The sequence below is a fragment of the Chaetodon trifascialis genome, chromosome 9 (genome assembly GCF_039877785.1).
Source record: "Chaetodon trifascialis isolate fChaTrf1 chromosome 9, fChaTrf1.hap1, whole genome shotgun sequence".
NCBI classification, from domain to species: Eukaryota; Metazoa; Chordata; class Actinopteri; order Chaetodontiformes; family Chaetodontidae; genus Chaetodon; species Chaetodon trifascialis.
The window spans coordinates 1060464-1077942 of NC_092064.1; the positions used below are offsets into that span (position 1 = coordinate 1060464).

The following is a 17479-nucleotide window of genomic DNA, read 5'->3' on the forward strand; positions in this document are numbered from 1 at the left end:
AAGGCTGGTTGAAGTTGGACTTGTTGGGGGTTAAATAAAGGTCCTTATTGAATTGTCTTTTCAGCTATTTTTTCTTGTGTTAATATTTAGTTTGTCTAATTCTCATGTAGATTCTTTGTAGATATTATTTTTCTTAAAATTCTGAAATCTAGCAATTTCTGTAAACTCAAGTAACTTGGCAATAGAGCATGGGAAAAAATAATAATGTTGAATGTAAGACCACTTATCTGCCATGTAGTATACAAAATTGTTGATGTTCTCTGATGTAGTCGTAGAAAAATGAAGTATATAAACACTTTCAATAACTTTTATTTTTCCCGCTAATAGATCTGTACAATCACCAAAACAAACCTAAGATGAGCTCAGCAAAAACTGATCTGAACGTGTTAAATGCTTTCAGGTGCAAGAGCTTCACACCCATTTAAATAACCAAATGACTTAAAACACTTAAAAATCAGTCACAGCTTGAGAACACTGAATGACTCCGAAAGAGGGGAGGCAGGATAATGCAGGACAAATTAAACCGAAACAAAAAAATAGTTCCCTTAATAACTTTCACTCCAGTGTTATAGAAAAGTACAGTTAAACATCTTATTTACAAAGAAATTAACAAAACTCTGGATTGATCAGTTTTTTTAAGGTGTGGTGAGGGTTTCTGGGTTGTTGTTTTAAAGAAGGCAGAAATATATGAATGTCATATTTAATCTGGATTTTAAAGAAAGAAAGAAAGAAAGAAAGAAAGAAAGAAAGAAAGAAAGAAAGAAAGAAAGAAAGAAAGAAAGAAAGAAAGAAAGAAAAAGGGACAGACAGTTCATGTAAAACTGGTAAGATGTACACAAGCCAACAACAGACAATATGGCTACTGCTCCAATTCCAGCACCAACATATGGACACCTTCTTTAACAACTCATACATGTCCTGTATGTGATTCATTGTCAAAATGCCTAATTTCCTAAATATCTGAATTTTATCTTTTCAAGCAAAATCATGGCCCCTTCCTATATCAGCTACCGCAGAGCATGTTGATCCACAAATCAACCAAATTAACCATTCCTGAGATATATTTTTGAATTTAAGTATTATTGAGGAACATTTATTTACATGTTATTCCTAGTTCTTTGTTGTCAAATGTAACACTTAAAGCCCACCCTTTTCCTTTTGTCCTTCAATTTGTCAAAATAAAGCTGCCTTATTGCTAGAGAAAAAGTGATTTCATTCCCATTGAAAAAAAGACTCAATAAAAAATCCGAAATACATGGAGCTGCTATTTCAAGTTATTGTGAAAATTAATCCCTTACACAATTCATTTAGTCTCTTCAGACTTCATGACACAACACATTACTATTTAGTGTCTGAAAAAAATAAAACTACACAACAGTAACAAGACATTTTGACGCAGAATTAACTTAAAAGCAAAGGTGAAGATGCAGTTGTAGTATGTTGTAGGACTGTGGTTCTCTACTCAGCTCTGTTCCATCCTGTTCAAGTGGTTTTACTAACCCAGAGGAGAGTTTCATTAGTACAGATTACCAGGTAAATCAAATTTATTTTCACTTATCATGAAAACTTAGTACTTCATCCTTGGTAGGTTCATTTTCAGACTGAGCTGTTTCTCAAGTTCATAATGAAATTCTCTTTCCATGTGTTTTCTTCACTGAGTTGATATGAGCCGTGCTTTATGTCTATGTTCTTAAACTGTTTTAGTTTAGCTTTGGGCTGGGTTAGTAAAAATGTAATCCTGGTTTGTTAGGCTCTCTCAAGATAAGCAAAAAACCATGCTCATCTAATCCTTCATTATGAAACTCTCTGCAGGATAACCTGATGTTAGCCAGCTAACATGATCTTGTTAACTTTCATCCAGCAGGCTTGGTTCATCAAAGCCAGTTTAAGTTGCCAGTCTTGGATTGAGATCTTGAGTGACATTATTGTTCTTATTTTCAAATTAAGGTGACAGATTTTTCTAAGAACTCTATTGCTAATAAACCATAGCATCTTGATGACTCTAATAAAAATATTCTCATCTGGGGGCTATATCAATTCAATTCAATTCAATTCAATTCAATTCAATTCAATTCAATTCAATTTTATTTGTATAGCGCCAAATCACAACAGAAGTTGTCTCAGGACACTTTCCATATAGAGCTGGTACAGACCAAGCTCTTTTATCTACAAAGAAACCAACAATTCCCCCATGAGCAAGCACTTGGCGACAGTGGCGAGGAAAAACTTCCTTTTAACAGGCAGAAACCTCGAGCAGAACCAGACTCTGGGTGGGCGGCCATCTGCCTCGACCAAATCAAAGATTAGTGGGTTAGCTGGCTTGACTCAGGTTTCCTGTATTATGTTGTTGGTTCAGTTTAAACTAAGGTAAATTACAAGAGGATTGTTTATCACACTAAATAGCAAAAAAAATTTGATTGCAGATTCTTTCATTCCTGAATTTGTTGATACTGTTATACACTTATTCCATCTCTGCAGGTCAGGATAACATGAAGTGACTTTGGGATGAAAATGACGATAGATCGTCTTTTCTTAGATAAAGAAATCCACCCTCCGTTAACTTGCTCCCATTAAATTAGAAATGTACCATTTTGGTCAGGTAGACATTATCATGTCTTCTCCCTGCTTTGGCAGCAGGACATTATAATGATCCAAACTTTGCATGTATATGACAAATTTAGGATTTTTGTAAATCTTGGGAGAAAGTGCTGACTGTATACTACATTAAATGCCAAACATAACTGAAAACACATAAAATAATTCCTACATGTATTTTTACCCTTAGAGTTAACTGTAATATTTTCTCTTTTGTATTTTGTTCAAGTAGTGTACACTTCCCCTTGCTGAATACTTTTTTTTTTTCTATCAGAAATCAGGTTTGAGGTTGAGGCCTTAGAACTATCACTTCAGATCCAAATTAACTTAAAGCCACTTTCAAAGAAGATGAAAAATCGATGCTTGCATCAAATTGCCAACAAAGTTAACTCGGTCATCAAAATGTGAATAACAAGGCCGTGCTCTGTAATGCATCACAATGCACTTACCACAGGCCAATAGACCACAGACACTTTCAACTCTCAGTTTACCACAGATGTCTACACAGTGAAGAGTATAGGGCAGAGGTGCTCCTGGGCTGGTTTATCATGCATACTGATGACACAAATTGGTTTTAGATTTGCAGTTAATATCAAGCCAACGCAAAAGAGCAGCACAGCAAAGTAAGTCATGTGTGATGTTTCTTTGCCCTGTCAGTTTTGAGTGGTTCCCTCATTGCATAAAGTGCTTGTAGAGTTCAGTTTCAGGATAACAACAGCTGCCACTCTGCTCCAGGTTAACAGTATACGCATGTTGCATCCCAGCTCAAAACAAAAATCCTAGTTCTTATTAACCCACAGGACAACCATGACACAGAATTATTTGACTAACATGAAATATTGCTAATGGTACATAAGTGAAGATTAGTCAACACAGGCCTCTAGCAGTTTTGTTTCCCTTCAGATTTAGATGTTTAACCATTTGTTTTTGTACAAGAGTTTTGACAGACTCAAAATAAACTCCGGTGGTTATAGTGTTGTTAAAATGACAAATACAACAGAATTTGTTTTTCTCGAGATCATAATATTATGTGCAATGTTTTTTGTCTTAATCTTTTTAATTAATCTTTGAGGACACTAAATTTGGGGATCTGGAGGTGCAATAACAAAACCTTTGGAGTCATGTCAGTCCTTTGACTTTCAATTTGGAAAAACTGCTCAACTGCATTTTGCCTAGTAGGTTGGTGGAAAAAAGTAGAGCAAAGGCAACCACCATGCTCCTCTGTTCTATTTAGAAGTGCAGCAGCAGCTCTGGAGAGAGACCCCAGATAAGTTCTTGTCTCTTGAGGTCACACGGCTAGGGCAAACCAACTGGGTGCTCTTTGCTCTTCCACGGACCACCCTCTGACCTCCTCTGCTCTTTGTTGTGCCAGCACCCCACCCACGTACTATACACACAAGAATCCCACAAATCAGCAAAATCAACTTGAAATGTATAGACGTACAGATGAGTAAAGCCTCAGTGTCAATGAAACTCAAAACCAGTGTCTACACAGACTGATAGAAGTGTGTTCTTCCACACAGCATGATGATCCATAGTCAGTGAGCAAAGGCCCAGAGCAAAAATTATGGTGGGATGGAGGAAAAAAATACTAAACCTTTATTTAGTTACAATATAGATATTAATTTTTCTCTCTTTTTTTAATTTGTAGCTCTTCCTTTCCTTTGAATTTCATTTTGTGTACAAGAACAAAGGGAGATGGTGTTTTATTCTGAAGCAGTGCTGTGTTCTCGTTGATTATGCCTGCAAATAATTTTTTATTTATTTTGAAAAGAATCGGAGGGGAAAAAACAATCTTCTTAGATCCAGTGGTGTGTGCGGTGGAGCTAGGACCCCAGGAGGACCTGGGTCCTGGGATTGATCACAAGAGAGTAGGGGGAAGGTGGTCAGGCCATGGAGTTCAAAATCCATCTACCCAGACACCCAGGCCCCTTTCTGCCAGTGTACGGTTCACTGATATTATCTGGAAGAAAAAGAGAGACATTCAGATGATTCACATGGTGGCTAGATGACTGTTCTGCTCTGTTCTACATTACTCTGTTGTTGTACTAAAGAAATTATGGAAATGGGCTGTCAAAATGTTAATGCATTGTATTAATGTACTATATGAAGAAAAAGAGTAAACAGGGAAGAAGTGATGTTTATATTCACAGCGAACAGCATAAACAGTAAATTAAAGCAGAGCTAGATAGCAATACAGATGTGACTAACAAATTTTTACAAATACGGACTGCGTTCACTGTAATCATGTTTAAAAAAGGTGCAGCTGATGTAAATAAAAGCAGAGAAATTTGTAGTATGCAACTTTAATGGGACTGTAACATGGTCAAATCCATTTATTTCCACCTTAATGTATATACTGATTTCCATATACTGACACTACTGCTTTTAAGGCAAAGCGGTAGTATCAACATGTCTGTACTAATTGGAAGAAACTAGAATTGTGCATGAAAGTAGTCATTTATTAGTATTCCACATGGGTACACCCTCAACCTTGAAACTACCAGCACAGGTATCCAATAAAATGCTGGAATCCTAAAAAAAAAAATACATCACATACAGTTTTGAATAGTGTATTTTGAAGGTAATTTGCAAACCAAGTGTAACTTCTAGGAAATGTACCTCATCTCCGACCATGTTCCACAAGTGAATGAGTGGGAGGCCTGTGTTGTTATCGTAGTTTGAGACCTGTGCAGAGAGAAAAAGACATATAATCAGTTAGTTATAGCTGACACTGACACTGTGGAGTGGTTTCCTGAAGAAAGTGAACCTACCTGTGCAAGCAATGCTACTCCTCTGGTCATCTCCTCCAATGCTGATGTAGCCTCTGCTGAAAAACGATCCTCTCCTGATGAAGGCCATTTTACACGTGTTAGAACAACAAAGTATGAACATCTGTTCCACACAATATCTGCAACTTTCAGACAGCAAAATTTGGACTTGGTTTGCACAATCAGTTTTGAAAGAAAAACAAATACAATTAGATCATTTAAAATTAAGCTACCATTGAAAGAACTGAAACTATGCTCACCAATGTTTGGTTTTGCTAGATTTTAAATCTGTTTTATATTCTATTTTGAGCAGTTCTTTTGTCTGATGAGGACCACATCCACTGGAAACGCTTCTGCACTTTGCACTTTTCTACCACTATGAATTTTGTACTATTATGGATACTTTTTTGCCTCATGACATTTCTGCCGGGGAATAGCTGGATGGGCCGACAAGACGCCCTGACCTACACGCGAGAGCACCTGCTGTCATTACACTCAACCGTGGGCTCCTCATCTCTTAACTTACCCGAGGACTGTTCTGAAATCCAGCGGACTGAAAGAAACGAAGGAAAGAGAGGAAAAAGTGGGGCTCAAGTGGAGGAGTGAGACATCGACTTTGGAAACGCAGAAGTAGATTTCCTCTGCCTGTGATTACCCTGTCTAACATACGTTCAGTAAGCAACAAACTGGATGAACTTATGCTTAGAGCTGAACATGATTGTGAATTCAGACAGAGCAACCTGGTTTGCCTCACGGAAACCTGGCTTAAAGATCATCACTCAACTCCTACCTTAATGGGGTTCTCTACAATAAGAGCAGACAGAGATGAGCACAGCTCATGTAAATCCATCGGAGGTGGCCTGTGTATGTTTGTTGATCACAGATGGGCCACACAGTACTGTAGACGGGAGCAAGTGTACACACCGGACTATGAGATATTGATCGTATCCTTTAGACCTTTTGATCTTCCAGAAGAATTCAGCCAGATTACTGTCATACTCACTTGTGTGCCTGGGCTGGATGATGATGATGTTGCAGGTGTGAGAACAGCGGAGAGTTATGATGTACTCACTCGCTCTGCAGATCAACCCATCTAGATTCTTGGGGATTTTAATTCCTGTAACTTATCTGAACACTTGCCCACTCTTTAGCAATATGTGGATTGCCCCACTCGTCTCAATCGGACTTTTGACTGTTGCTATGGGAATATTCCTCATGCTTACAAAGTGGTATGTAGACCCCCCATCAGGAAATCAGACCACAATATAATTCATCTCTTGCCTAAATATAAGGCTATGGTGAAACCTGTTACCAAACACATACAGGTGTGGTCTGACCGATGTAAAGAGCAACGTAGGGACTGCTTTGAGGACACCATTTGGGACATTTTCTTCCAGTCCTGCCAGGATGTTGATGAACTCACAAATGCTATTACGTCATATATTAAATTCTGTGAAGACGTTGTGTCTTAAACTAAAATCGTGAAAATTTCCCCCAATAATAAACCCTGGGTTTCCAAGCAGCTAAAAGCTGCCATAATGAAAGGAAGATTGCTTTCTACACTGGTAATATGGAGTTTCTGTGTGAAAAAAGGAGGCAATTAAAGGGAGAAATCTGTAAGGCAAAAATTGATTTTAAAAATAAGGTAGAGGGAAAATTTTTAACGGCAATATAAGACAGGCATGGGATGGACTAAATACATTAATGGGAAGGTCAAGTAAAAAGGGTGATTCTCCTGTATGTAACAGTCAAATTTTATGAACTTAAATTTTACTGTAGATTTGATACTGTGGATGACATAACTGAATGTGATGAGAGGTCTATAGTTATCAGTGAGGATGATGTCTCAAACCTTTTTAAGCTGAAGCCCAATAAAACCACTGGCCCAGATGGTCTTGAAACCCGCCTTCTCAAAGACTGTGCTCCTCAACTAACAGGAGTTCTCACAAGGCTACAAAAATTGTGGAAATTCTCAGTAATCAGGACCATTCCTAAAAAGCCAGGTGCAAACACACCAAATGATTTTTGTCCTTTTGCATTAACCTTCATACTGTGTAAAACTATGGAGTAGGTTTTAGCCAGTCATTTGACCTACTTTGGCTGCTATGTTAGACTTTATGTTAGACTACAGTTTGCATATAAGAGGGACAGAGGCACAGATGATGCTGTGCTGACTGCTTAATACAGTGACAAAACACCTTATGCACCCCAAAGGATATGCCAGGATTTTATTTGTCGATTTTATCTTTTAATTCAATGAAGACACATATCCTTCTGAAAAGGCTCACTGATCTTAATATTAACGCTGTGTGCTGTGGATCAGCAATTTTCTCTCTTGCCGCCCACAGAGGGTTTGTCTTCCGGGGAGCACTGGCTGCCCACAAGGATGTGTTCTTTCCCCGGTGCTATTCTGACTTTTTACAAATGAATTTATGGTCAATGACACACATTCTAAATTGATCAAGTATGCGGATGACATGGCCTTCTTGGTTAGCTCTTAGTTGGCCTTCTTCAAAAATCAATTCAAAAAAAGGGCTGAGAGACTGAAGGTTTTATTTCCAAGCAGTAGCACACCAGACTTGACTCATTTCATCAGCTGATCTCAGTCTTCAGACAACTGACTGGTCAGACTGTGTGCTCTTGATTGGTTGGAGGAAAAACCTGCAGTCACACGGCCCTTTGTGGAATAGGTTTGACATGCCTGTTTTAGGTGAAGCAGCCAAATGGCTTATACTCAGAAATTTAAGATGTGGTGTCATATTAGTTGTCTAGAAATTAACGTGGCCAAAGCAAAAGGACTAGTTATTTGTACAAAACAAGATCTGAAGAGAGAACCAGTTTAACTTGATGGTCAACATGATGAAACTGTGGATAACTTTAAATACCTTGGCACATTTTTAGACTCCCAGCTGAGCTTCTCTGAAAACAGAGTTTATCTCTAAGAGATGCTCACATCAACTTTATCTTCTCAGAAAACTTTGTGGCTTTGAAGTCAGTCAGCAGATTATGGAGCTTGTTTATAAAACTATGGTGGAAAGTGCTTTAACCTTTGATCTTTCTGCTCAGTACGGTCACCTAAATTGCAGACTTAAGAATAAACTTTCTAGGATTGTGTCAATGGCAAGAAAGATAACTGGCAAACCCCAGAAGCTTTTGATTCAACTTTTTAGAGGGTGGACAAGGACGAAGGCGAGGAGCATCCTGTCAAATCACTCTCATCCTCTCTCCAGGAAGTTTGAGCCAGAATCCCTCTGGCAACTAAAAATGAAATCTTTTGTCCCTGGTGCTATTAGTATTCTTAAATCTGCAAAGTGACTGATGGGATGTGGGCCACAGCCATGACATGAACTGCTCTCAATACTTAATAGTTAATGTTTATAAAGTATCAGTACATTTTATTTCATTGTATTTTCTTTATTCTTCTTCTTCTTCATTTTATTATTATTATTATTATCATTATTACTATTATTATTATTATTATTATTATTATTATTATTATTACTGTGTTTGGTGAGCTGAAGACAAATTTCCACCCCCGGTGGACAATAAAGATCTATTCTATTATACTCTATTCTATATACTGTTGTTTACATACTGAAAGTGGTTAATAGACGACCAACTAGCACTGCCACTGTCAAAGTTGTATCGAATGCTTAGCTGTAGGTTTTAAAATGATGTTTTAACACAATGTTGTACCTGGAAGTGGGGCGATGTTATCAAGCAATACCTCCGCACCTTGAAACGGTAGTGTTACAAAATCAGACCTGGAAAATAAGAAGGAGCAACACGTTACAGAAAATTAACAGAAATATTACCTTATTCAGTATACACTTATATACACACTGTAGCTATACAATTGTATTTGTTTGTTTTTCCTTTGGTTGAACCGCCAAATAGCAGTAATTACTGCTATGAAATGTATGGAGCTTTTGTTTTTAAGCCAGTCTGATGGGACGATGGTAGGACTTAGAATTAGAACTGAAATTTTTAATCTGATGGTGGTAGTAGAGGAAAAGTCAGAGTGTCACTAAAAAAAAGCTGATTCAACCTCTGAGGAGAATGAATTTTTGTAAATGTGAGATGTACAGAAATTTGCTTTAACTCTAAAATGAGTTACATTTCACATAATACATGCTATATTTTAGTGTTAAAGTACGTCAGTAAACTGTCAGTATGTCAATTATCTTTATTCATTTTGTGGAAATAAACTTCAATATACCAAGTCTGAAAAAGTGCCATATTGCTCGCCTTCTCCTTCACTGCTTCTTGGACTGATCATATAGTATAGATTGTACAGAGGAGCAGGAACTTGAGGCAGGACAGAGAGGGGCGAGAGGGTCAACAAGAGCTCCACAGCCAGCTGCCAGAGGGAAAAGGAAGACAATGCAGAATGGGGACATAGTGGAGCTATATTGTGAGAGGATGGAGACCAATGAGCAACACATAGCCAGAAATCAGGTGATGCTCTTCAGTTTTTAATGGGTCCAGCTCTCCGTTTCTAGAAGACTGTCAAAACAATAATGGGTTACACCTCATGCCACTTGCACGACTTGTATGTATTTATATTGTTGGATATTATGACTATTTTGACTTCTTGTTAGATGCTGAACTGCATTTCGTTGTCTCTGTGTTGCACTGACGATGACAAAGTTTAATCTAATCTAAAATTCAGGAGGAAACCATGAGGAGAAATTTAGTAGAAAGCAACAACCCCAGGGATGTAATCTCATCTCTTTACAATTATTGTATTTTGTTACATTTGTTGAGAAATGTGTCTTAAATCTTTAATGTTTTACGTGAGTAATATTACAATATTTGTGATAAAGGGATTCTTTTTACATGAGGAAAAAAAACATGGGAAATAAAAATTAAGAAAGCATTTTTGTGATTATATACAAACAGTATAACTGGTTACCTGGATAGGGATTGCACTGAAACAAAATTCAATACACATACACATTTTAAAAAATCTTCAGTCTCGGACTAATCTTAATTCTACTTAAAAAAAATTGCCCCAGATGGCAGAGTTTGGCATACCTTTTCCACAGCAAGTGTTGCAAAGCTGGTGTTGACCAGCATTGGAAGGAAACTATATTCAGAAAAGCACTTCACTTGATGTACTCCAAATTGTTTTGTACTTTTGGATTACATTGTTTTCCTACAGTGACATACAGTGCAGCGATATGGATAAAAAATATCACAATATTTTTTTCATTTTGATCAATATCAATAATTACCACGATATATGACTTGGTAATGTTGCCAGTTTAAGGAGTATTCTGATAATGGCTGAAGAAGCCAGAGGGTTGAGCAGTTAAACTTCAGAATGCAGTTTATTAACATAAATAATTGAATAGCATAACTTAACTGTGTAAACGTGGCTTTGTTTAGAACGTATTTGTTGATAAAAGAATATACTGGAAAAAAATCTAAATGCAAAGATTTCCCTTTGCAAACATTCTTTATCTGTCTTAACAAAACAATACAGGCTAGCTTTCCTTGTGACAAATTAAAATTATCTGGTCACTGGGACAGTACATTTTCAAGTGATGATAAAGATTTGCTGTTTCCTTGTCTTAGATAGCACAGACCAGTGGCACATACTGCAGAGTGTCTTCATCTGTGCTTTGTCACTTTTGAAATATCCAAACCACTTCAACATGACTGATGTCACGTTGCCCTTTTCTGTCAACAAATGTCCGCCGCTTTGGATAAGTCAAGTTCACTTTCAGCACTTTGACAAAGTATGGTTGTGTAAAACAGACTGGGTGTGGATTAAAGATGGGGGAGAAAGTTACTGCAGGAAGAGCTGCCAAAGATTTACAATCTCTGCAATTTTGTGTTCTGCTTGTTCAATAGGTGTTTGATAAATTGACCATTCTGTCTCTCTTTTATGGATGAGTGTTGTCTTTGACTCCAGTAAAGTATATCCTGAAGCCTGTTTCAATCCCTCTGCTGTGGCTCTGCTCTGAAGTTTCACTGTTGACCTGCCCTTGTGTGAACAGGAGTGAGAAAGAGTGCAGAGGCAGAGAGGCAAAAGCCTGGTTGTTGTAGGCTTTTGTGGCCCTCAGTTACACTTGTTATTTTTCCTCTTTTCCAGGATGAAAATGATTGTTTGAGCTTCAACGGTAGCTCAAACAATGCTGTGCAGTAGGAAGTGGGGTTTACTTTTACAAGCAATTCAAAACCTGCAGACTGTTGTCACGTATGTCTGCTCTGCAATAGGCTATTAGACCCATCCATAGAAGGTAATCATTCTTATCAACGTAAATGTCATTATGACTGTGAATGTTTGAATGTTTTATTGCCCAGCCCTGCGGCGTGATCTGACACTCACCTTATTTGCCGTAGTAAGTCAGTCTTAACTCTGTCATAGCCTCCATAATCAACGTATCTAATCTCCACTTCATTTGTTTCTTTATAGAAGGTGATGACCTGAGCTCGCCACCAGGCTCCTTCCACTGCTGGAGCTGCACAGATCACACCAACTGGAGACAGACAGGGACAGAAAGACCATCAACACTGCAACTAGCAGTAAAACATTGTTACCCTTTAGTCACGGCAAGGAAAAATGGTGCTAAATTTAATACAAGTGTACATTTTCAAAATTCTGAAAGGCACAAAGCATTTTCTGGCTTCTTCTAATAAAGTTACTGCACAGCTAAAATGCCTTGTTGGTTGTAAGACAAGAAAAGACAAAAATACCAATACTTTAACCCTCCTGCATTCAAACTAGGGCTGGGCGATATGGCTGAAAACTGTATCACGATATAAGTGTTTTATATTGGTCAATATCAATAATTATTGATATTTTAGAATTTTCTGGGATGTGTTACTTTCTCTAATTTTCCACATCAGCCACCAGCTTCTGGTATCAAAAATTGTTAGATGCCTTCCAGGCCTAGAAGAGTGTCATATTTTTTTTCATTGTTCCTTTGAAGCACTGCACAGGATTTCTTTCCCAGGTATGATGAGAGTGTCAATGAGGCCTGTCTCATATGGAAAAGGGAAGCCCTTTAACATCAGACAAGTTGTTGGTGTCTTCCACTGAAAAAAGTAGGCTGAAGTCTACATCAAAGTGAAAAAAAAAAAAACTGAGTTGGTTTAAAGTAAGGATTGTTATTTGTGAACAACACAAATGTATGAATAATTTAAATAACACTTTACATGCCCTGGCTCAAAGTTAACAATACTGCTATTTATTATAGTGTGGATAAGAATTACTTGACTTTTTGGTAAACTATGGTGTTGGTCTGAGTTTTTGATTGCAAAAGGCAACAAACGGGGAGAAGTCCGTTATTTACAAGGCAAAAATGGCTTAAAGAGTAGAAATACTTATCAGTGTGCATTGACTTTAACCCACCTTCAGCTGGTGAGGGGAGAGCAGGGGTGCCCGGCTGGGAATAACAGAGGAACATCTGCTGGTCGAGGCTTCTTAGAGCATGGTAGGTAGGATGGGTGTGCTGCTGGACGAAGACGTGACCGGCTGACACAATGTTCACCACTATCACTTCAACTGTCACTCCACTAGGGAGAAGAAGCTGGGAGGAAAAATGAAACAAAAGTGACTCTTAATCTTCTGGTAAATGGCTTTCGTGATCCAGTCTTCCTACCCCAAACCTGAAACCACACTTCGTACAAAAGCAACATCAATTATTTTAATGATAACAGCGCAGAAAACCAGTAAAAAAATGTCACATTTAAATGCAACACTGTCATGCAATGTAATGCACTGACCAATAAACATACAAGGCAGAACACCTTGTAGAGGTTGTAGCTTGTAATATGGCAATTTTACTGTTAAACTTGAAAGCAGAGAGACGTAGAAGAAAATGACTACTGTTGTATTCACTTTCCAGGGTTGTACAGTCCTATATAAAATAAGAATAAAACTGTGCATGTGTTTCTGGCTGATGAGCCTTCTAACTGGATGATCTGATTGTGGCTTATATTTCCTCTACTCACCAATAAGCTGCAGAACATACTTGTTTTTTGCCCTATTTCTATAGTTTGATATAATTTTATAGAATATGAACACAGCTCTGAATCCATTTCATTCAAATAACCCTCTATCAAATCCTTTTTGTTGTTTGTTGGGTGGGGAATGAAGACAAATAATGAGGAAAAATATATACTCTTTATTTCACTCAGTATCATACCTAAAGCACATAGATTCTACTGTTCTTATGGGTAAGGGTTTTCACCACAGATTTTGTCACTGCTCTATAGGGCTGTCAAAACTGGCCAAAAATGGCATTTGATTATTCCTTCTACAATTAAGTGTTGCGTCTCAGTGTCGTTCACTGCCATCTTGTGCTCAGAGGTGTGTAACACATCCTCCATTGTGCTTCTCATCACTGCACTGCTAAAGATCACACAACCTGATGGGTCACAGAATATGCAATACGCAATACTTGTCTGTCTCAACTTATCAAAAATACCTTACTTTAACATGAAGGTAGACAAATATGGGTGGATGGTAGATGGTACAAAGGATGGTAGATAAATATTGAAACAAGCTTGTTGTTCACCATATATAGGTTTTCATCGCACTTGAGGGGTTAACCATTTCACTCTATAGAAGACCAATCAAATGATGCAAAAAACAAACTACTGAAACTTCCTCCTGGCTGAGAATTCTCAACTGTCAGACACTATAGCCACAATTATGCAATAAATAAACTCCAACCAGCACTGAAAAAAACATAATGCAAAAATGGCAAAGCTTGCCTCTCATGCCAGTCTGGCAACATATTGTAGCCAGTAGTATAAGTCTCAAGTCAATCAAGTCATAAACAGTGGCACGAAGCAGCCAGACAGCCCATCCTTACCCAGGAGGTCATGGGAAGTGATGGCAATGTGAGCGGGGGTGCTGGAGGTGCATACAGGTTGGTCAAGTCCAGGTCTTTAAACTTCTTCCCTATCAAAGACAGGGCTTTGTCAACCTGCTGCTGCGTACCTGGAGAGAGATCAGCCACAAGTCAAGTTCAATAGTTTTGTTTCTTTTTGTGCCCAACCCCCTTCAAAAGACATTAGGAAATGTAGGGTCCTGGTTATATTGACTCACCCTCTATGTGACAGATCTGAAACTCCTGTGTATAAGGCAGGGTGGAGATGTAGATCTTCGCGCCAGAGTTCTGCTTCAGGAAACTCACATATCTCCCTTGTTTCCCTATTAACCGCCCTACAAGATGCTGGTTAAGTAAGACACACAGAACAACATTCAATATTCAACAGCCAATTTAATGCAAGACACATGGTAATAAGGTTCATCTATTTGCTATTTTACAACACATGGTTTAGTGCTGGGTGGTATGACCAAAAATGCATGTCATGGTATTTTTCAGAAATATAACTGTTTCAAGGTATATGACGGTATCTTTTTTTCTTTCATCTGGAAGATAGATGTTTTAACACAGATATATCCAGGCGCTGATTTGGGCAGAGTACCGTTATCTCGTCCAAGCATACAGAGAAACTCCTCTGTTGAAAACACAATTTCATCCTTTTTTCTGCTTGCTATTGTTCTTATCTCTCATAAAAGGACGAAATGTGAGTAAAACAGTAAAATAACACGTTGGGCTGGTCAGCAGTGTCCTCTGTTAGCGCTCTGCTTATTTATGTGTAAATGAGACGGAGCGGTGAAACGATGATCGACACTTCTATGACGATCCAGAAGGAAGTAAGCCCAGAGATAGGTCATCACATGAAGAGCGCTCCCTCCACTCTAGAAACCCCCTCCTCTTTATGTAAACAACCAGGACCTTCATAATTGATCTCAAACTAACACAGAGTCATAGGAGGAGACATTAGCAGCATTTTTTCGAGCTGGAATATAACTTTTGACCCCAAAACAGCAAAGATAAGACATACTTTATGATTTAGCAAAGGTTTTTTTTCCTGCTACTTTTTGGCTGCTAGCTCGCCGAGTTTATGGCGCACACATCTTTGTGATCAGCAGACTCTCTGCTTTCATATGATACCAGGCTTGTGTGGTTTGCATGAAGTGGTGAAATCAGCAAACGCTCTAGAGTGGACATACACTATTTTTGTCTTTTTGTTACATGCACATGTAATTTATTTCTGTATGAATTATGTTTTGTTTGGGTGCCTATGCTTGGTAAAGGCTTTTAACTGAGATTCCCCCTGTCAATCTGACATGAACTGAACTGGAACAAATTGCTCGTGTTGCAGATCCGCCGACGACTACAGCCCGACAAAAAACAACAGACACGGCTCCCCTTTTTGGAACAAGTTCTTCTGTGTCATCATGTTCTACTAGTTCTGCAGCTTCGATTTCAGAACTTTCAATGTCTGTCCCATCCATCTTCACCGTAACAAAACACCAGAGCACTACAGTTTACCCTCACCATGCTTGCTTAGAAGCACAACATTGATAACAGCCCTGTCTAAAATTATTGCGCAACACAGCGTTCCGGACGTTGTGTAATCACATACACCGGTGTGGCGGTATATCAAAAATTCATAAATTAAGCAAAATATATTTATCTGTATTTTTGGGGGGCATATACCACACTGTCAAATTTTATAATTTATTTAAAATTCAATTACATTTCAATATTAGATAACAGTAGTGACAATGGGCAGCAAGGGTCAATATAAGAAATGGATAGATCTTCTGCTCTGGGAGTGAAAAGTGCAACTGCAGGCTACCAGTAAGGTACACCATGTAGTCTTTGAAGCATTTTTTGGTCCCCTTCTGGAAGAATCTTCAATCCTGCTTTTGCTTTTCAAAATTGAACATTCATTTTGATAAATTTTTGATTAAGAATTGAAAGTAGGACACCTTGGACAATGATCATGATATTAATAACAACAAAGAACACAAGGACAAAGTCAAAGAATGATCTTTGTCCTCAATCCTCTGACCTGCTAGCCACCCTATACTGTAAACTATCAACAAGCTGAAGGGAGAAAAAACATTTGTTGACTTAACTGGAGTGCCTTAAGCAGTATGCACTGCTGTCTGCCAGTGTCTCTTCTAATACTACCATTAGGAGTCGCCAAAGTCAGAAAGTTTCTCACCCTTCCAATGCAATCATACCCTGAAATCGAAGACTGATACCAATAGCCAATTTTTATTTAACCTGCAAGTAGCAACAATTTTGCGCTTGTATACTATTTCAGTGAATGTGATCAATACCAGTTCATATCAAATATGACCTTGGTTATATAAAACATTGACATTTTGTAAGGGTGTAAAAGCCTTTCATATTATTTTTGAACAGAGGACATTAAAATACTCAACTGAGACTGCTAAAGAGGAAGCTGCCTGGTTCCATTTCCCACTGAAATGATGAACATTTTTACTTCTCGTGTCAGTTGTTCTGACTCACCTTTGGCACCTCAATTTCCCAGATGACGAGTTCAGAGCTCGAGGAGGCAGTGTGGTTGCTCTGGCTTTCCCCAGCACCCATAGTGCAGCCACTGTCCACTGAGTCCATACTATTGACATCAGAGCCTGGGTGGACGGACAGGGACGGATATGCATACATACATAGATAAAATCTTCATTACCTTCACCAGTAATATTTACAACAATACAGATGTTTCCAGATCCAGTGCTCATCCAGAGAAATTTGTTTGGGAAATGAAAAAAAACATGTACATACACTGTATATTATGTCACATGCCACTTAGTCACATTTGGCAGGAAATCACTTTTTGCCCACTATAATCTTCAGTATCAAATCATGTCCTTCGACAAGTATTTAACATTATGGATAGCAAATTGCATTTTCATATACTCTCTACTTGCAGTTACTTTCAATTGTAAATGTTACAATTCTTGTTATTGCTTCACAACTCAAAACTTTCCAACCATTAGCCATTGTTTAACAATAGTCACATGGACATTCAATATTTGAAACTACTAAGTTTGAATAATTTGTAACCCAACTGCTCTGTGCAAAGATGGTCTCTGGCCTTCAATATAAATGTCCTCCTTTAGCTTCCTGCAGCTCTTCACTGAGTTTAAAACTATAAACTAAGAACTAATCTTAACCCACAGAGGATCACGTTTTCTTGTGAAAATACTTTCATCCCTGGATCATATGATAACAGAACCGAGTAACTGAGCAATTTCTGATGAA

The 17479-nt window shown here is 38.1% G+C and overlaps 1 protein-coding gene across 1 annotated transcript in view; it reads right to left on the reverse strand.

Moving 5' to 3' along the window:
* Positions 1-289: 289 nt before the first annotated feature.
* Positions 290-17479, reverse strand: part of akap1b (A kinase (PRKA) anchor protein 1b) — a 36317-nt gene continuing 19127 nt past the window's right edge. The window contains exons 3-11 of the mRNA XM_070970167.1: positions 16724-16848; positions 14434-14560; positions 14198-14325; positions 12730-12907; positions 11704-11854; positions 9063-9130; positions 5370-5443; positions 5218-5283; positions 290-4558 (exon numbers count right to left, since the gene is read on the reverse strand). Of these exons, the coding sequence (XP_070826268.1) occupies positions 4496-4558; positions 5218-5283; positions 5370-5443; positions 9063-9130; positions 11704-11854; positions 12730-12907; positions 14198-14325; positions 14434-14560; positions 16724-16848 (980 nt within the window). The 3' untranslated portion in view covers positions 290-4495. The remainder of the gene's footprint in view (positions 4559-5217; positions 5284-5369; positions 5444-9062; positions 9131-11703; positions 11855-12729; positions 12908-14197; positions 14326-14433; positions 14561-16723; positions 16849-17479) is intronic.